We start from the raw sequence: 21,874 nt of genomic DNA on the forward strand, positions 1-21,874 counted from the left end.
TCCAAAAATAGGAGTGTTAATAGTTTTTTTTGTTAATTAACAAAATGCGTAGTGATTGAACAGAAGAGAAATCTAGATCAAATCAATATTTGGTGTGACCACCCTTTGTCTTCAAAACCGCATGAATTCTTCTAGGTACACTTGCACAGTTTTTGAAGGAACTCGTAAGGGATGTTTTTCCAAACATCTTGGAGATCTAACCACATATCGTCTGTGGGTGTAGGCTTCCTCAAATCCTTCGGTCTCTTCATGTAATCCCAGACAGACTCGATGATGTGGAGATCAGGGATCTGGGGGGGGGGGCAAATCAAAACTTAGAGGGCATCCTTGTTCTTCTTTACGCTGAAGATAGTTCTTAATTACATTGGCCGTATGTTTGGGGTCGATGTCCTGCTGCAGAATAAATTTGAAGCCAATCAGATGCCTCCCAGATGGGATTGCAAGATAGATAAGTATCTGCCTATATTACTCAGCATTAAGGACACTATTATTCTGACCACAAATCCCCAAATCCATTTGCTAAAATGCAGCCTCTTGCAAGGAACCTCCACCATGCTTCACTGCTGTCTGCAGACACTCATTATTGTACTTCTCGCCAACCCTTCAGCGAACAAACTGCCTTCTGTTACAGTCATATATTTAACATTTTGACACATCAGTCCAGAGCACCTGCTGCCATATTTCTGCCCAGCCCCAGTTCCTATGTTTTCGTGCATAGTTGATTTGCTTGGCCTTGTTTCCACATCTAAGGTATGGCTTTTTGGCCGCAATTCTTCCATGAAGACCACTTCCGGACAGATTTCTCTAAACTGTAGATGAGTGTACCTGGGTCCCACTGGTTTCTGCCAGTTCTGAGCTAATGGCACTGCTGGACATCTTCCGATTTCGAAGAGAAGTAAGCATGATGTCTTTGATCTGCTGCACTAAGTTGCCTTGGCCGATCAATGCATCTACGGTCCTTAACATTGCCCGTTTCTTTGTGCTTCTTCAAAAGAGCTTGAACCCCATCTGATTTGAACGCTTTGGCTGGAGGAGACCTTGCTGATGCAGTATAACTACCTTGTGTATTGTTGCTGTGCTCAGTTTTGCCATGGTAGACCTGTGACATGAAACGGTCTTCCACAACCTGACCTTTGCAGCAGAGCTTGGCTGTTCCTCACCTAGTTTTAAGCCTCCTACACAGCGGTTTCTGTTACATTTAATGACGGTGTTTCAACGTACATATGAAAATGATGATCACTATCACCTGTTTGGAATAATTGGTTAAACATACACCTGACTATATTCCTACAAAATCCATGACTGTGTGCAAGTCTACCTAAAATAATGGATACTGTTTTGAAGGTAAAGGATGGTCACACCAAATATTATTTGATTTAGATTTCTCTTCCATTCATTCACTTTGTATTTTGTTAATTGATAAAAAAAACTATTATTAACACTTCTATTTTTGAAAGGATTCTTACAACTGCCTAAAACTTTTACATATATAGTAATAGTTTGAATTTTTATGGACGTGGCGATACCAATTATGTTTATTTTATTATTTTTAACATTACTTTAGGGGAAAAATATATATTTTTTCGTTATTAGTAAACTTTAACTAATTTTGACCTTTTTTTAGTCCCATTAGGGGACTTGAAGAAGCGATCATTAGAGCACTGGTAAAATACACTGCAATACCTGTGTATTGTATTATATAGAAAGATGGCAGACCTGGGAGCCTTCATTAGGCCCCCAGGCTGCCATGACAAGCATCGGTACCCTGCGATCAGCTCCCCCCCTTTCTAATAGCTTAGATGCCGCGGTTGCTATTGACCTCAGAAGTTAAAGGCTATGTACATCTTTGAAAGGGATTTTTTTTTTTAATTAATAAAAAGGTCAGTGTGTTTGGCGACATTTTATAAGTAGTTTTTATAAAAAATTCTTAAGTGTCAGCGGATCCTGCATGTCTCTGTCATGTCAAGTTATGAACTTAGATCTGATGGATAACAGGTGGATCCTGCATGTCAGAGACACGCAGGACCAGCTGTCACTAAACTCGTCAGTTCCGAACCTGACGGGAACAGGATTTAGCGAACGATACAGCTGCTCTGTATAGAGAATACAGAGCAGCTGTATCTCAAAAAGTAAAAATAATTTTTAATAAAAATTTATTATAAAGTTGCACCAATCACACTGATTGAACTTTTTATTTAAAGAAAATCTCTTTCAAAGGTTTGTTTTACATAGCCTTTAATGGTTCTTGTTATTTTCCTCTATGGCTTGCATTCAAAACATGTCACTTCACTTTTATTAAATTTTTAGACTATGTGACTATTGTATTGTGCTATAAATACAATAAAAACAATGTAAAAAAAAACAAAAAACCTTGGAATCCAATGTTCTTACCTGATTTCAATAGTGTATCTTTTCTCAGTGATGCATATTTTGAGCGAATACCTAAAGATTCTGTTAAACTTTCATCGACAGGAATTAAAGTCTAAAAAGGAAAAAAAAAGTAAACGTGAGTTTATCAGCTCAGTGAACGTTATAATGATCAGTAGGAAAGCTTGATCTCAGGAGGATTTCCCTGTTCATGATATCAGCATGAAGAAACGCTGTCTCCAAGAGGGCAAAGAACTGGCTCAACAGACTGTAAATCATTACATATATCGTCTATATCATCTAATCACATTGCTTGCTTAGTGAAATTTGATCAGAAGATTAAAACATTGATAGAATGCCACTGTAAATAAATAAAGAGTATCCTTTACCCTATAAGTATAGGCAAAACTAGTGTCAAATTTAAATACGTTTTTTCACATTTATTAGTTGCAATCAATATGTAGGTGGGGATCAATCTTCTGGGACTCCCACCATTGTAGGGAACCTACGGTCTGATTGAAAAATAAATTGCCATAGGAGAACCCCTTTAATGTAACCTGAAGCAACCGTGACAGGTGAGAATTTTACTTCTGATACAGTAGGAATAGTATATTTTCAGTATTAGATGACGAGTGGTTCAGAATTTACAATAATAACGGTTTCACCGATTTACGAGTATTACACCGATTTCAATATGATCCTATGAATACTCACTCTCCCATTAACCGTATCTGAGGATCTCGACACAGGCGCTTGCTGATCAACTTTCTCTTCCATTTGCCAGCCTATTACAGTAATATTACCAACACGTTCCTGCTCAGCAGACCTGTAAAGAAGAATAAAGATTTTACTCTCAAGATCCATTATTTCATTGAAAAGAACAAGCATCTACTATATCAATGGCTACTCCTATGTCTATATCCTTTCACTGTAAATAATGTAACACTTTATTCCAGGAGTTTTGTCTCTCTAACTTCCCCGCACTATAAATGAAAATAGAACTCCTATCTCACCTGCTGCCCTCTAAATGAATTTATTTATTGGGTTCAAATGGAAGACATTGCTGTCGACTCCGATCTGAATCAGTCAGATCGGAGTCCACATTGTATACGGCATGTATAAGTAGATAAAATCAGAACGTAAACACTGACCATACTGGTAAATGTAACCTGTGGCTCCTCTCATGCAGCAAGTCTTTCACTGTAAACTTTCCAGAGCCCAGCAAGTACATCTGCACAGGAAGTAGACAGAACATTACACATATCATATTTACTTTCAAGTTATTTTATTGTTCAAAGAAATAATTTAATAATACACATGTTACATAGAAGCCATTTACTGCCACTCATATGGAGGATAATGTATTAAAGAGGAACTGTCATGTTTTTGTTTTTTTAAACATTCCTCCCCTTAATCCCTGACTCCTCTCTTCCACTCTGTCCCTTTACTCAAAATGATCATATTAGGCATCAAACAAAGTGGGGGCTGTGGCGGGGCAATACATTTTTATTTTTTTTACATCTCTGGAATCGAGAGGAGGCAAGGAATAAGGGGAGGAACGTGGTTTAGAAAAGAACAGATACTAAATAAATTGTAATCAATATATAGACTCCAAACACATTTGTAATAAGGGCTGGGCACTGTTTATAACAAAAACATCCCCCCATGTCACATCGGCAGCTCCATAGACTAATCCATACACAAGAAACAACAAATAGAGCAGTTGAGGCCAGTATATATATATAAAATTTTTGACTTTTATTAAACATATATCATAGACAATGTTAAAATGCAACAAGATAAGACTCTAGTAAGAATGGCGGAATTAGTGATAAATATTATTGCTGATACAGTTACATGGGATAGCCAGTTAGTATATAATTACTTCATATCACGATGGTGTATACCACCCCTCACAAGGGGGAAATCTATTTAAGTCTAATACATATATTGTAAATATATTAAGTGTATGTAAACACCGAAGGCTACAATAAAGTGACAGTGCTTTTATAAGGTAGTCTATATGGCAGCAGCCTTACCCATGATCAGCAAAAGGAATGATAATGTCCGCTCCTCCACATGAACCCCGACGCGCGTTTCGCCACAAATGCTTCCTCAGGGGGATGTGTGTCTATGTGCTCCCTTTAAAAACCCTTAAATAGTCCCTAAGACATGTAATTAGTGAGATGCATAACGGCGCATCTCCGTTGGAGCGACCGGAAGCGAGGCAGACCCCACACGGATTCCCGACGCGTGACGGGAGTTCCGGACATGCGCAATGCGCCCATGGAGACGGAGGAGTGCATCGCAACCAGCCGCCGCAAAGGACATGCGCACCACATCTCAGCAAGAAATGTCAGTGAGTCGATGTCTGTGTTTACTTTGTTTAGATCTACGTACCCTATATCATTTCTGGTGTGTTACTTGACTTATATGAATCTAGTGACGATACTGTGTATTATTGACATTTAAAGTCCTATATAGAAAAATGCAATATGATGGCAGCAGGAAACATACTGCCACTAAATAAAGAATTATATATGAAAATTTTCATATATAATTCTTTATTTAGTGGCAGTATGTTTCCTGCTGCCATTATATTGCATTTTAATTGCACCAATCTTTATTATGCCACGTGTACCATTCTGATAAATTGCAGGAAATTGCGCTGGCACATACATCTTTGATCCACAATCGTTTTTTGTTTTTTTTATTTCAATATACCTTTATTGTATGGGTAATTTATTGCATGTGTATTTTTTTTTATTTGTTTCATTACTTTTTATAATCGTTATCTTTAATTCTAAAAAAAAACAAAAAACTTTTTAGTACCATTAGGGGACTTTTACTTTTAAACATAGTTATTTAAACTATAAAGTAAATGTCATATGTCTACATGACATTACATTATTGCCTGTGCATATAAAATTAACAGGCATCTGTTAGGAAATACGTAGGGTACTGTTTGCCATAACAGCCATTAATACTGGACAGTCCTGTGGACCTTTGAAGGCTCCAAGCTGACCATATAAAACAGTGATGCCCAACCACCAGGCCGCGGACCAGTACCGGGGCCACGGATCATTTGGTACCGGGCCGCGGTATCTGGTATCCACCCCGGTGGCCTCAGGGAATTTAGAGCGAAAAACCGCACGAAACTGTGGTGTAGTTTTTCACCCGGAATGTCCGCTGCGGAAAACTGCTGACCATTAGCCAAGACTCCTGTGATAAATTTTCATCCCAGGAGACCACTGCAGCCTGTGATTGGCTGCAGCGGTGGACACATGGGATAAAACATCATCCCAGGAGGCCGGCCCTCTAATGTCATCCTTGCTGACCTCCTGTGATGAATTGAATGCTGGAGCAAGTAGTGACAGCTCCTTGCTCCATCACTCACTCTGCCGTGTGCGGCTTGGCGCAGGCAGGCGCGATGATTTGAAGTCATCGCGCCTGTCTGCGCCGAGTTACTCATAGCACAGACCGGAGGAGAAGGATCCTCCACCCGTCGTGGGAACGGGGATAGGTAAGTAATTATGTTATTATTTCTTATTAGGCACATATGGGGGCATTATACTGAGTATGGGAGGGGGGGCAGATATGGTGGCAGCTATGGGGGGCCTTATACTGTATGGGGGCATTATACTGTGGGGGCAGCTATAGGGAGCATTATGCTGTGGGAGCAGCTATGGATGGCAGTATACCGTGGGGGCAGCTATAGGAGCATTATACTGTGAAGGGGCAACTATGGGAAGCATTATAATGTGAGGGGGCAGCTATGGGGAACATTATACTATGGGGCATTATACTGTGTGCGGGAAGCTATGGGGAGCATAATACTATGGGGGCATTATACTTTGTGGGGCAGCTATGGGAAGCATTATACTGTGTGGGGGCATTATACCGTGGAGGCAGCTATGGGGGCATTATACCGTGGGAGCAGCTATGGGGGTATTATACAGTGGGGGCATCCATGGTGACTGTTGGGCAAGGCGGCTGGCATAGGCATCTGGTGGTGTTGGGGAGGGGTTCCCTAGCTGAATTCTTGCACCAGGGCCCATGAGCCTTTAGCTACGCCCCTGCTACTATTTGTTGTGGGTTTTACCTCCCCATTGAATTCAATGGGGAATACTCGCAACAAATAAGCAGCGTTTATGCAAATACAATGGACATGCTGCGCAAAAAAAAATTCTGCACTGCATGTCCATTTCTGAGCTTTTTTTTCCGCTCAGTATTTACGCAGCGTGTGGATGAGACTTGTTTTATCTCATCCACTTTGCTGCTACTGTATTATGCTGTGGATTTTTCAGGTATTATAAATAAGGGTATATGCTATATTTACGCAATATGTGAACTGACCCTAGCCCCACCCCCCGCGGCGCCAGGAAAAATTTTCTCTCATCAAACTGGTCCTCGGTGCAAAAAAGTTTGGGGACCGCTGATATAAAACATAGTGATCACAATGCTAGGGCTGCCGGTAAGTGATAAAAGGAGCAGCACTGCGATTAGCATTGATCGCGGTATAGAAGCCATTAAATGGATGGATTCTGAGTTATCTCCAATCCTGGAGGGGGGCACTGCCAGCTTCTGAGCCCTACCTGGTCACCATCACAAATATGTACTTGTGGAAATGGGTAAAACCAATAACCGGTATGACAAATTAGTCTGCCAAAAAAGTGCATGCTGGGTGTTGGAACACTTGGTCTTTTTGTGCCGTCATAATTCTATGTATTCTGTATGGAAGTTATGGGACATTTATCTCAGCTCTGAACACTTACTATGAGACTCACCCCTGCCTAAACAAGGGGTAAGTCCAATAATAACCTTATATTACGGAATTTCTCATAGTGAGATTCCCTAGTATAACAAGCAGTGTGCCCATCAACAGCAACCTCAGTGCTATAGCTCATCTCTTCTTGGTTTGAATTTCTAAAATGAAATGCATATATATAAAACACTTACAGTTCCCTGAGATCTGTCCTTGACATCATATACAGACAGCTTAATCTGGGTCATCTGATTTATAAGGGAGTCCTGGAAGAAAGCAATGCTGCTAAGAAATATAGCATTACTTGTCCCCTGTAAAACAAAGAGAATGCAAACAATGGGCTAATTTTCCATTTCTGCAGTCAAGGAAACTACATTCATTTGTTGCAAACATACTGTGGTACTAGCAACACTATCTATTACATTGTAGAGACTAAACCCAATGAAATGCATGCTTTCTGGTGTACAATAATACGACAATTATTACTGAAAGGTTATTTGACTTTTCAAATAGATATGAATTCATATGAAAAGTGTATATGAAGGGCACAGGGCCAGGCAAAAAAGACATTAAGCGGTTTAAAATGCTATTATAATTTGACCTATAGTAACAGAGCATATAAAGTGCTCTCCCTTTGTACTAAAAACAGTTGCTCTCAAAGGGCACTACTTATAGTTACGCATAAGTGCCCCTCACCCAGGCAGAGAAGTAAAGCGTGACTGTAAGCAGCATCCCACGGTCTCTTTACATAGGGAGCCCCTTTTCAGTGCAGACTAGATTACAGTAAAGGAGCACTAAACGTGTTCTGTTTGGCACAAGTTGTAGAAAAAAAAAGTTTACAACTTCTTTCGATAGAAAATTGCTTACGGTGTAGTATATTTCATGAACTAATATACTTTGCAGAAATAACTCATGTAGAACTAGCTCTTGCTACCAACCTGGAACTTTAGGCAACTGGCACCTGAAACTTCGGTTTTGGCCTCTTGGACACTGAACGCGCTTACATTTTATATGAAGCTTCTAATATGGTAGTTAATGAATCAGTGTTATGGCTAGGTGATAATTATTAATTGCAGAACTATAGGCCCAATGTGCATATATTTTGCAATATATTCTCTCTTCATAAAACTTTCACAAACATTCATTATGGGTGCCAGCTAGCAGTCTGATTTTACTTTCAAAAATAAAAACTAAAGAAAAAAAACACCCATACAGGATTAGCTGCTCAAGTAAGGGATTGCGGAACATTGTGCTACTAAAGGGTTAATGCAACTTAAAAGATTATGTGCAATGTATACTGGTATTGGAAACAAGACAATTAATGGAGTGACAAAAACATAATGAACTACTACTTGACAGAGGTGATTAACAAACTGGTTTTGCGTAGCTGTGTGACGAGTTTATTTTAGCATACTTTTCACCTTAGGATTTCTATATTTAAACACTACAATCCCAGCGTGTCAGCAGCCACCAACAACCTGCACAAATCTCTTGCTGACGTTCCGTAATCCCATCGATGATCGATTCGATATAGAGTCAAAACTCCCATTTTTGTTCCCTGCTTAATGTTGATCAAACAATTAGCCATGTCCACGTGAAAATAAAAAAAAGTTATAGCTCTTCGAATGTGACGATGGAAAAACTAAAAAAATTTGCTTGGTCATTAGGGCCCAGATTGCAAGCAGGGGGAAGGGGTTAAAAGACATCTATCAACCAATGCCATCACAAATAAACAGCCTAAAGCAAACACCTAAAGATCTAATAAGAATTGTAGCCGTACGATACCCGTTTCATAAGCTTTCTAGAGATCTTAGGTCTCTTCCGCATGCATCATGTGGCTCAAGCAGAGAAGATAACTAAGCGATCTCGAAAGCCTGAATCTGTAATCTATTCAGTCAGCCAATAAAAAAAACAGTCATCTTACAACTAAATTCTTGTCTCCACGGATGGCCAACACGGTACAACGCTCTACTACTCTATATAACCGGTGGCCGTGATAATAGTCACAGTACAGTTGTATTGAGCCTAGGAGTGTATTTTCTGTGCTAAGCCAACACAAAACACAGGTTTATACTGTCGTACAGTATGACTCCGGTCTAAGCAGCTAAAAAAAAAAAATAGGAAAAAAAACCACAACTGGTTAATAAAATCGAATTAGCAAAATCGTTCATGTTTCAAATTTCCCGCAGCTGCACGGAACCCGTCAAAAAACGACAAACTTCTATTTATAACCTATGTAGCACAGGCTACAGACTGTCATAAAACAGATATATGAGTTGCAAGGAAGCTACAAAAATTATCAGTCTGTAGATAGAGCAATAAAACTGGGGGGGGGGGGGGGGGGGGGGGGAGTTGAACTGGTGGCAGATCCCTCCTGATAGTGAATATATGAGGAAACAGAATAGTGCAATTTCCCTAAGCAGGCTGCACACCACTTGAAGTTTCTGGCAAGTCTGGTGATCATGCCAGTATACTAGCCACGTAGGCATTGCTCAAACAAGATTTACGACATGTAGTCGATTTTTAAGCAATGTAAACAGTCTATTATAGAAAGAGATTGTCAAAATGGCAACACAGTAGGGGCAAGTGCGGATGTCTCACAGATAAGCCTCCTGATCTCCACACTTTATTTGCTAGTTTATTTTACATTGTGAGGAATATTTGACTCCTGAAGTAGCAGCCTATTTTCGGCCTCAAGGACCATTTTTTTCCCGTTTTTTCCTCGTTGCATTCCAAGAGCCATAACGTTTATATTTTACCGTTGATGTAACTGTATGAGGTCTTGTTTTTTGCGGGACGAGTTGTTGATCAAGTTATTGATCAACTTTTATAAATTATTTTCAGGGAGGAAATGCAAAAAAAATAAGCAATTCTGTTATTGTTTTTTTGCAGTAACTTTATTCTTTGAGTTAAAACAAATACCGCGATAACAAATGTGATCGTTTTTGTTATATTATAGTACTTTTCCACAATAAAACATGTTTTATATTTAAAAAAAAAAATTAAAAAAAAATTTTTGGAGACTCAACTTATGTATGTTTCTCAAACAGCTGTATGAGCTGGTTTTTTTTGTGGGACGGGTTGTAGTTTTCATTGCTACCATTTTGGGGTATGTATACATTTGCCGAATTTTTTTTGCAGGGGGATAAGAAAAAAAATTAAATTCACAATTTTTTCTTTTACATAGTATTGTAAAGCATTATTGTTTTTAATCCCTAGGCCAAGCAATACCTGATGCTCTTACCCTGGACTCCGGCCCTGGGGATTTTCCTTTAAGTATACCTTTAACATAAACCTCTGACGAATGCCATAGAGTGGCATCTGTCACACGTAGGCTCCCATGTTAAAAAAAAAAAAAAAGTAGATCGTGCTGTATACGTTATTGTGCAGGATCCCTCAGAATGGAATTGAGTAGTCTAATAAGTTATTCCATCCTCAAAATAATGGTTTACCCACGTATACTAGTACAATGGTAGGAGAAAAAGGACACTCTTTTGATCTCCATCGGGCTACTGGACCCCTATGGACATGTTTAGCACATACATCGGGAGCATGCTAAACAAGGGCTGAAACGTGATGTGATGTGAACTAGGCCCGACACTGATAAGCAACGTATTAGGCCATATCTATGGCCTACTGACCGCGACATCGAAGTGATTAAACAATGGAGATCAAAGGGTCCCCTAATCTCCGCTGTTAGAGTGGGGCTGCGGCTATGTGTTACACACAAGCGTCGTCAACCAGTTAATGGGGCTGTCTCACAAAGCCAACCCTTATTCATATCCCATGTGTCCCGATCCTCTATGAAACAGAGCGGAGAGATGTTAAGAATCAGTGACCCCCGCTCTGGCAGACCTTGCCTCACCATATATTACATGAGCAGCCATTAATTTGGTTGGCAGCAAACTGATCTGGCAGTAACAGCTGATTGCTAAGAGTTTCAAAAGCCAGAACTTTGGCCAGCTTAATTTCAAGGAGCCACCTTTATGAGACAATGTCTTTAATTTTGTGCATATATCATTGTTTCAAAATAAGATTACGTTTTTAGGCAAGTTGAGTAGCTAGGAAAATTTAGGCCACTTTCACACGGCAGTATTTAGGTCAGTATTGCCAACTTCACTGTATGTTGGTAGTTTTAGCACAAGAAACGTTCTCCGACATTAAGGACCTTCTCACCTCTATGATCTCTGTCTGTGCATGCTTTGTCCAGAAAGCCTGAGGAGGGGTTGTGACACTAACAGCAACAAAACTATTTGGCTTCCGCTCAAGTGATGGAGTAGTGAGTTCACTGCATGCTTTAAGAGAGGAAAAATAACAAACAGATTATAGATCATCAGTGAGAAACAAAATTACAAAACTCACAATAAAGCTGAATATGAAGAATACACAACATATGAAGTGAGTTTTATTTAATAGACGAACACATTTCTACTTTATTGTTTGTCCCGTCATATCAGACAGTGTTTGTTCTTTATGCTAAAGTTTATTATCTTTCTACGGAAGTCTACAAATAATCCCAATAATAAAAACAATATCGGTGTCAAAAAAAGTTACGTTTTAGAACGGAGCACAATTACACTTTCAGCGTCATTCAGGAGAATTTAGCCCAAGGTCTGTTATATACAGCAGGTAACATACAGAAAAACAAATGAATAATATCTACAGCGTTTTAGAAATTAGTGCAAATTGTAACACTTACCCAAACTAAACTCCAAGATTGGTTCATCTGGATCCTGGAAATTTCCTACACATAAGATACATTACAGATTTTTTTTTAATGTTTTTATAAGGTTCTATACTAAATATGGCATTTAATGAGGAAATAAAGGTCTACTGTGTTTTAGCATCACCACTGTTAATTTTCTCTTCCGTACTATACATTTTCTAAACTACAAGTATGCCAGTCAGGCCTATTGTTCATATTACTGTACGAACCTCTGCCACAAAGCGTCTATTGTTTATAGTTCGAGACGCCCGGCAAGGCTCCATGCTGAATATGGAAGCCTCGAAGGGGTTTCGAATAGTCAGACAAGAGCATATCTCAAGAACTCCGTTCAGGGGTTGGAAATGTTAGGGTTAGTTTACACTGTTGTGTTCCGTGCACATCGCTTCAAGGATAAGCCTCATACATAGAGGTCAATGTACGTCGCTCATCCTTAGAGACACATACACAGATGCAGCAGAAGAAAAAAACATTGCTAGGCTCCTAAACATCAAATCTTGAGATATATATATATATATTATACACACTTTTGAAGTCTGAACTACTAGACAATGATGTCCAGCCATCAGCCCGCATTTGTGTGCCTTGCAGATTGGGCCCCTGAACCTTCCCCAGGTTAAGGGGCATAGACAACAGAGAATATTCTCTCATTCCTGTGCCAGAGCCACGAGGTAGAAGAGGGGTCACCAATAGGGCCCATTATTACGGTCACTGTTATGGGACCGGTGTTCCTGGCTTTGCTCATATTCAACCAGGGCCTGGACACATGGTAGGCATTTAAAAAAATAAATAAATACATGAGCAGAACTCGGCAGAGAAATTTGTTTGGATCCCAGTTAAGAAGCGAAAAAAATAAACTCAACATTTTCCTGTTATTGGAAAAAAGTTATATGGAGAAAACACAAATCTACAAATACGGCCATGTAAACCAACCCTGTATGTCTCTGGATGCATAACCCATGGTACAGGCTAAACACTATGTGCAGCCCTTATCAAGTCAAGGGCCGCATTGCAGACAATGTGTCAGGGTGACCGCTATAGGTTAAAAAACAAAAATCTAAAAATACTTGAAGCGATGTGAATGAAGATTGAACACATAAGTTGTATTACTGCATTCTATTCATCAAAAACATCAACAGAAAAATGCTTCAAACAACTACATCATGAAAAAGCGTCACTGTACTATACAGGCGTTTAGCACATTGACACTGTGGGATAACACACAGTAAATCTACAATATACAATTTGCAGAAGCATTAGCCAAGAAATATTGCAAGTTAAAACGGTCAAATAGGAAATGGTTTTTGGAATGAATATAAAATAACGTCTCTGAATTGCTGTAATATTCACTCAAACAGTGCAGCAACATCCAGGCATTATGCAGTTCCATTATCACACCTATCAGGCCTCTGTAGTGAAGTTAGTATTGACACTTATTACACTGACTCTATGACAGACATGGCAGTCCAGAGTCATGAGAAAAGGGATTAATGAGAGTTAGTTATTTTTACCTCCAAACGATGGAAATTGTAAATTCTGACAGTATCAGTATCCAATTTTTACTATTAATAGGCTACCCTTCGAATAGACCATCAACGTGCGATCGGCGTGATGCGACCCATGGGATCCACAACAAATCGGCATAACAACTGCGCTGCGTCGCATCGGCTCCCCGTTACAGCAGTCCCTAACACAGCAATGTCCATGTTACGGTGTCTGGTACTGCAGGTCCGATGCTTTCAAATACATGGGGTTGATCTGTGGCCGAGAAGCAGTACCTGACAAAACCACATGGACAAGTATGGTATTGTGAAATCTAGTAAAAGAACTACAGAGATCCAGCAAACTGTATCGATCCCTTTGTTTTGCAGACTGGTGTGGGTCAGACACACGAATGATCACAGATTTACTGGCCTTTTCTCTTTAGGATAGGCCATCAGTCACAATGGCTATAAGACGATTTTATTAAGCTGTAAATACTTTCCACATTAACCACTTACCCGCCAGTGACAAACCTAACATTTCAGAGGTGACATCGATGGTGGAATGAGGCCTGGCTGCATGGCGAGGACTGCGTTGTCTTGTCGTCATTTCGCATGAGGAGGGCACTGTCACTATCTTCTAGGCCTCAGACAAAAGATTTAATTCTTGAATTTTCAACGGTTAGTGAAGGAGAACTGCAACTGGAAAAACTGCCAAGAAATGCAAAGTAATTGAAATATTTAAAAAAACAAAAACAAAAAAAAACAAAAAATTTAATGAAGTATAGTTATTATGTTAGAACGGTGTCAAGCTTTGTAATTAATTATATAGACTCCTCTAAAGAGCACTTGACACTACTTTTCCAATCTATGGAATAAACAGAGTGTACAGTCCCTCTAAATAATGTTATGGGGTACTTTTTAGGAGAGATCGGCGCCCAATTTTTTTTTTGCTGCAAATGCAAAATGATGCTTGTTGGACACGCAGGCAGAGAGGACTCCTGTACTTATTAGAAGATTGGCTTTAATTAAAAACATTTTTAAAAAGTGCTTTGTGCCGAACCATATCACTAGAAAATGTTTTGTCAACATTGAAACTGCAAAAGTTTAAATCCAAACTAGACTCAGACATGTCTTTATTATCTATTTATCTCATAACTACAGCCGCAGAGCTGTAAAAAAGGGTTCTAAAGATAGAATTACAGGCACATGGAGACAAAACAACCATCTACAATCCAGACATGACATAGCGTTCCCTGAAATAACCTCCCAATTAGAACGCTGGAAACCGGACTAAGCAAATCCTGCAGCATGAAATTGTTAGGATCTGTGATTAAGGTATATATCCAACTTGCACAATTGAAGTGTATAGAGTTGAATACATCTGCCATTACATTCCATTGTAAAACAACAAAAACATATACTGCACGGCATAAGATTTTTTTGCAGGATCCAAAAAAAAAAAAAACGTATACTGGCTAAATGTATGACAAAAGGACACTCTTGTGGCATACGTTTGGCTTTTAAAGGGAGTCTGTCACCAGAAATGTATCAAGCTAGTAACAGGGTAATATAGAGTAGGCAAACTTGATTCTAACGTTTATTACCTTTTTCACATGGGTGCCTTCTTTGCAGGGGAAATCGTTTTACTCATTATATGCAAATGAGCAGTTTGGTGCAACAAGAGTGTCACCGTTGCTCCAAAATGCTATGTCTTCTTTCCCCAGTCCAAATACCCCTTACTTCTTCCATTGATTGACAGAGGCCAGGCAGTGTAATAGGAGAGTTCACGCCTGACCCCGTAATCTCCTGAACGCGTGAGCGGCTCTGCTTCTTAATAGGCGCATGCGCAGTATACCCTTTACGTTCACCATTCTAATCGGCACGACTGCACTTTCGCCGATGACGTCACACTACACCCGGAGGAGATGGACCTCAAGGAATCGCGGAGCAGAAGAGGTCTGTCTCTTACGGGTGTAGTCGGACATCAGGGAGGGAGGATCAGACTGGGGAAAGAAGACAGCATTTTGGAGCGCCGGTGACGCCCTCGTTGCCCCAAAATGCTAATTTGCATATAATGAATAAAACTATTTTCTCTATATATGAGGCACTCATCTGAAAAAGGTAATAAGCGTTAGATTCAGGTTAGCCTACACCAGGGGTCTCAAGCACGCAGCCGCTAGTATCGGCTCTGCTCCGAGACTCTGGAATTCCCTGACATCGCTGTCCACATATGAACAGCGATGTCTGGGGCTTCCGCAGAGCTGGAGTCCCGGGCAGAGCGCTAGTACAGGCTCTGCTCCGGGACTCTGTGGAATTCCCTGACATCGCTGCCCATATATGGACAGTGTGTCAGGGTCTTCCCCAGAGCGGAGTCCCGGGCAGAGCGCTAGTATCGGCTCTGCTCCGGGACGCTGTGGAATTCCCTGACATCGCTGTCCATATATGGACAGTGTGTCAGGGTCTTCCCCAGAGCGGAGTCCCGGGCAGAGCGCTAGTATCCGCTCTGCTCCGGGACTTTGGGGAAGCCTCTGACATCGCTGTCCATACATCGACAATGATGTCAGGGGCTTCCCCAGAGAAGGAGTCCCAGTGATGTCAGGAGCACAGCTGGAGTACCAGGAAGAGCCTACTAGCGCTCTGCCCGGGACTCCAGCTCTGGGGTTGCCCCTGACATCTCTGTCCATACATGGACAGTGATGTCAGGAGCAGAGCTGGAATCCCCGGCAGAGTGCCAGAAGCGGCTCTGCTCCGGGACTCCAGCTCTGGGCAAGCCCCTGACATCTCTGCGGCAGCACCCACCGAGGGCACTGCGGCAGCACCCACCGAGGGCACTGCGGCAGCACCCACCGAGGGCACTGCGGCAGCACCCACCGAGGGCGATCTCAAATTTTAAACCTAGCGGTATTATTATAGTAATATAGTGTTCTAGTAGTTCAACTAACTAATTGATTAACAATAATTTTGTATTGTATCAAATTTGAAAGTAACGCGGCCCATCAACTTCCCATTTTTTCTATATGTGGCCCACTTACCCAGCCAAGTTTGAGACCCCTGGCCTACACTATATTACCCTGTTGCTAGTTTGATAGGTAAATTTCTGGTGACAGACTCGTACATGTCAGCATATATACATGTCTGGAGAATCCCCTGATGACTTGATCTGTAAATGTAATTTATTCCAGTGAGTTTATAATAGATACAGTAGAAGGTGACTATAAGAACACAAGTTAATCTGCTGTAAAAAAAAATAAAAAATAAGTGCATTACAAGAGGCAGAGTTTAGAAAATAAATTCAAATATGAAAATATGATTTTTTTTTTCATACATAAATTTGCCACATGTTTAGTTGTTGTTCTTTTTATTAATAGAATGTATTTATACAAAGGTATTTATTCAATATTGAAATTGCAGAAAGCAATTTAGGTCGCCTGTAAGAAATGTTAGGATGACTCAACACTCAAAACTTGTTAGTGGCGCCTTAGGATTTTCACACAGGTCTAGAGATTCAGTACAAATGCTTGGAGCAAGTAACTAAGTTCTCAAACCTTTTAACTGCAAAGTGCTCTCCACTATATAACTAACTATACCGATGTAATGTGTGATATTTTTAGCTCACCTATTACAGATGCTGGTTAAATAACCCATATTATTATAGGTCCATGAACTGACAATTGGCAAACACTGTGTGAAGAAAAGTTATTCAAAAAAATATACCACTTGATAGTAACCCATCACCCGCATTGAAAACATTACCCGCAGTTCAGAGGTCAGCAGCCAATACTTACTTACATGTTGTGTCAACTCCACATGATCGTAACGTTGCCTCCTGTTATCCATTCATATATTACCACTGCAAAACAAAGCCGTAGATCCATCAAATATGATAAATGATTAGCATATACAGCAATGATGACAAGACATGGTCACGTCAGCCTAGCCAATATTATATATATATATATATATGTGTATGTACATACACACACAGTTGACACCCATGTGACTCGCTTGGCCTATTTTTATTCTTTAGCTATGGACACAAAGTCCCTGGACACACATGTAATTATGCCTGAATACACAGGAGTGAAGCAGCCCCATGTAAATGCCAGCCTTGTGTAACCAAGGCTGAGGACACAAGACGCCTGCCTCTGCATAGTACGGACATCCTAAGTAAGTTTTCATTTGATATTCTAGCATCACCAGAAGACCGGCAGCTATTACTTTGGAGACTATGGATTATGTCAATAAATACCCAGCAGCACACCAATGAGGAGTTATTGGCAGCAGCGGTCACGTGCCATCGGCAGCGCGTCACCAGTGCAGCCTTGTACACTTGTAACACAGACCGAGACAGGAGGATGGGGGCTGCGGCGGGTGAACGGAGGCGAGGGAGGAGGTGAGTATAGTTTTTTTATTTTCTTTGCCCACATTTAGAGACTTAGGTTAAATTGAATCATTGAATATAACACAAAGCACTCATGCAACTGAGATGCAATAATTTAGATGATCTTATCATGCTTAGCTTACTGCACTGTTACCTATCAAGCAGGACTGAATCTCAATATGTCACATACGGAATGTAAAAGTATTGCCATGAGGAATCAATGAAAAAAAAGCAAAACATTTTTAAATAAATAATACTTACTATACAAAGCTAATAAACAATACTGTGTACTTAAACTTACACAACAAAGCCGAATCAAGGCAACTGAAAAGTAGTCAACCATACAATGTAGGCATAGAAAAACGTATGCAAAAGAGCAAAACTCAATCTGTTTAGGCAGATAACTGGGAATATTTGATCCTGTCATTTACTGGTCTGTCTGAGAGTTGATTGATTCACTTAAAACTCCTCCTTCTTGCCTTCCTTTCTGCAAATTCATCAATGATCTTATTCAAGTCAATCATTCTAGCACGTTCATTTTCTATGGACAACATAGCCAATCCGCTTAACCTTTCTTGTCCCATGGTAGACCGCAAGTAGTTCTTGATTAGTTTTAGTTTTGAGAACGAGCGTTCAGCACTAGCCACTGTTACTGGCAATGTCAAGAACAAAATATATGCTGTGCACACTTCTGGAAAACTTGTAGATAACACACTGTTTTCAACAATTAATAGCTTGGCTATTTCTTCTACAGTGGTCAGTTGTGCAATTTGTGATTTTAAGCACGTTCTGAAAGAAATGAGTTGTACAGGGAGAGCTGGTGAAAAGTCATTTTTGAAATGCTTCACAAGATTCTCTCCGTCATTCTGAAGTTCCTCATCAGTTGCTGACAAAAGTGAGCTGGGAAGGATTGCTTTAAATTTTTTCACTGTTGCATGAAGACTTTGGAATCTTTGTTTTAGTTGCATTATGATTGTGTCTAGACAGGAATTGTAGATGTTAACCTGGAAGTACCTCTCAGCATCGTTGAGCCGTTCATCTTGACACAACTCATCAAACTGTCGTTTTACACGTTTATTTCTTCTTTTTTCAAATATAACTCCTATGCCCCACTTTTCTGATAATTTTATGGCACTGTCTTTCGCTCCCTGATAGTCACTTCTGAACTTTTGAAAAACTTCAACTGCGTTCTGAAGTAATTGTGTTGCTTTTTCTATATTTGTGTCTTTGGCTTGCAAACACTTTGAAATTGGTCCTACAACATCCAGAATCCTTGACTGCAGGACAACCATCATCACAAACTCAAAGGAGCTGATGTTCTTTTTTAGACTAGAGGCATCGTTGATGTCACTGGAATTTTTGTCTGACTTCAGGATGATTTTTGTCAGTGCCTTTAGTATATCCGTGTAACGGTACCTCAGTGCTGTGATGGAATCATTCCTGGAAGACCATCTAGTTGGACACAGTCTCTTCAGCGTAATGTTAGCAGTTTCAGATGCAGAAGATATTTCTGACAATAATGCCCATCTTTTGATACGGTTTCCAAAAAACTGGTACAATTTTTCGATTACATCATAAAATTTGTTTATTTCTGGGATGTATCGGACAGAATCGTTTAAAGCAAGGTTTAAATTGTGAGCTGCACAATGTATATACTGTGCACAAGGTTCCCTTTTAGAAATTCTTGCTTGCACGCCTGTATATATGCCACTCATGTTTGCTGCACCATCATACCCTTGTCCACGACATCTACTTATGTCAAGACCCTTATTTTCAATACTTAATACAATTTCTTTTTCAAGGCTTGCAGCGGTCTGATCCGTGATGGCATGAAATCCGAGGAAAACTTCATTTATCTTTAATGCTGTAACAGTATTCTGTTGATTTGTTTCAACTGTCACATAACGAAAAATCTGACTAAGTTGGTCAGTTTTAGAAATGTCTTGTGTTGTATCTATTATTATGGAAAAAAATGGAGAGCTCTTGATCTCATTAACAATATCCTGCTCTATCTTCTTTGACAATAAAGCAATTATCTCATCCTGTACTCTATGGCTAAGATACCGGACAGATCCCCTTGGCATTTCCAATAACTGCTGCAGAGTAGAGTCATACCTTGCTAGCAACTGAATAAAAGACAAAAAAACACCGCTGTTTGCTTGGCCTATCACTTCTGTGTGACCTCTGAAAGGAAGATTACACATTGCTAGTGTTAATGTCACATTAATCACTCTGCCAAGCACTTGCCTCCAGAAGTTTTTTTGCTTTCTAATTTCCCTTTCGTTTTCTTCATCTACAGTACCGTGACTGCGCCACTGCTGCATCAACATGCAAGCATGAATGTGCTGCATGGAGCTTTCATGATAATGCACTGCCTGTGTTAGATGGGACCAATTTCTCATACCATTCACCCATGCTGAATTGTAGGCACCACAGGTACGATCAGCAAAAAGCCAACATGGTTCACAGTAGGCACAGTCTAGTTTTGGAGAATAGCACAACCATGAACGTTGGAGCAATACTCCAGCTTGTGTTCTCTTAGTGTAAAATGTATGGGAAAAACAACGTCCTCCCTGTTTTTGGTCTCGTGGAAATGTTATGAGTGGCCTACAAGACCCCTGAGAAATGATGAATCTCTTTGTTTGACTGTCTGTAAGCTCTGATGGGAAATTACCACGGTCTGTTGGAAATTTATCAGCAATTGTATCATGACCTTCATCATCTACAAATGTTTCATCCAGATATTCTCTGGAAGGTTCCTCACTCTGACTCTCTATAGTAACTGCTTCACAGGATTCGTTATTCGACGCTGTCTCTGAGCACTCTGCATTTTCTGAAGCCTCAGTAGATATATTTGGTAAGTTTTCATTCTCCTCACCCTGGCCACTTGCCTGTGCACTGCTTTCACATTCTTCTATAAAGCTGATCTGACCACTGTCACCAGAAGTGCTGCTGCAGGGGGCTGGTATCTCACTCTGTTCTTTCTCAGCCTGTTTAAGAAATGAACTAATTTTTGGTAGTTTAGCCGTCTGCGCTAACTCGTCCTTTCTTTGTCTGCGCTTTTGAGCACCACTTTTAGGTTTTGGGCCAGGCGCCATTCTGAAAAGTAGATGGTAATTTATGTTTACTATGTTATGAGTAAATATTATAGCCTATTTAACAAATATGATGTTATACCATGTTCACCTCTGCGTCAAGGTTTCCTTCATAAATGGAAACCATGGCACAGTGCCGGATTCATCAAATAACGGACACCAGCATTCCACCTCGGTGTCTGTCATTTTGACGGGAAAAATAACGCTGCATACAGCACTATTCTAGTAAAAATTACGGAATCTGCGATGGAGGCTCCGACACAGATGTGAGCACTGTGTTTGCACTTCATTCTTCATAGGTTGTCATGCCCTATATATAGCAGATTTGCTTTGCTGTGGATTTCATCTTTTGCAATGCAAAGGGGAAAAGCCATAAAAAATGCACATGGAACATGTAGCTGAACATTCCCTTTGTACTGGTGGGGGATGTACATTATCCACCATTTTTTCAGAAATGCTGCACTGGCATTGTTACAGGGGCATTCTGAATTGTATTTTTTAATGGCACCATTTTGGAGCCAAATATAGTTATACATCATGTATTGTATAACTTTTATATATATATATATACAGTATATATATATTTTTTTATTTTTTTTTTGGGGGGGATAATGGTTAAAAAAAAGTCCATTGTTTTGGGCTTTTTACGGGGTTTACCATAAAGTGTAAATAACATGTTGACTTTATTCTGCGCATCAGTATAATTACGGAAGTACCAAATTTATATACAGGTATTTTATTGTATGTTTTTTTTACTTTTGCACAATAAGAACTCTTTTAATTGTTTTTGTGTCGCCGCATTCAAAGACCCATAGCATTTTTATTTTACTGTTGACGGAGCTGTGTGAGGACTTGTTTTTTACAGGATAACTTGTAAATTAGTATTAGCACAAAAAAAATAAAAAATCTATAATGGTTCCATAGGAGTGTCCGTCATTTTACCTGACACAATAGCACAGCATGCTTAGTGAATAGGTTCCGTCGGGCACGGTCATGTAACGGAGATTGAATTCCGTTTTCTTGCTCCTCTGACGGAACAGGAAAACGGAATTCTGGACG

At 40.0% G+C, this 21,874-nt stretch overlaps 1 protein-coding gene across 9 annotated transcripts in view; it reads right to left on the bottom strand.

Annotated features, from left to right (window-relative positions):
• The window catches only part of INPP4A (inositol polyphosphate-4-phosphatase type I A), a 106,563-nt gene that overhangs the window by 54,721 nt on the left and 29,968 nt on the right, over nt 1-21,874 (bottom strand). For 8 of the 9 annotated variants that reach the window (XM_075852613.1, XM_075852612.1, XM_075852608.1 and 5 more), the window contains exons 2-9: nt 17,125-17,189; nt 13,856-14,047; nt 11,832-11,876; nt 11,309-11,427; nt 7,327-7,443; nt 3,519-3,598; nt 3,082-3,193; nt 2,392-2,482 (exon numbers count right to left, since the gene is read on the bottom strand). In XM_075852613.1, coding sequence (XP_075708728.1) covers nt 2,392-2,482; nt 3,082-3,193; nt 3,519-3,598; nt 7,327-7,443; nt 11,309-11,427; nt 11,832-11,876; nt 13,856-13,946 — 655 coding nt within the window. In that variant the 5' untranslated portion in view covers nt 13,947-14,047; nt 17,125-17,189. The remainder of the gene's footprint in view (nt 1-2,391; nt 2,483-3,081; nt 3,194-3,518; nt 3,599-7,326; nt 7,444-11,308; nt 11,428-11,831; nt 11,877-13,855; nt 14,048-17,124; nt 17,190-21,874) is intronic. The other variant, XM_075852607.1, reaches the window with a different exon arrangement.

The sequence above is a fragment of the Rhinoderma darwinii genome, chromosome 2 (assembly GCF_050947455.1).
Source record: "Rhinoderma darwinii isolate aRhiDar2 chromosome 2, aRhiDar2.hap1, whole genome shotgun sequence".
Lineage (NCBI taxonomy): Eukaryota > Metazoa > Chordata > Amphibia > Anura > Rhinodermatidae > Rhinoderma > Rhinoderma darwinii.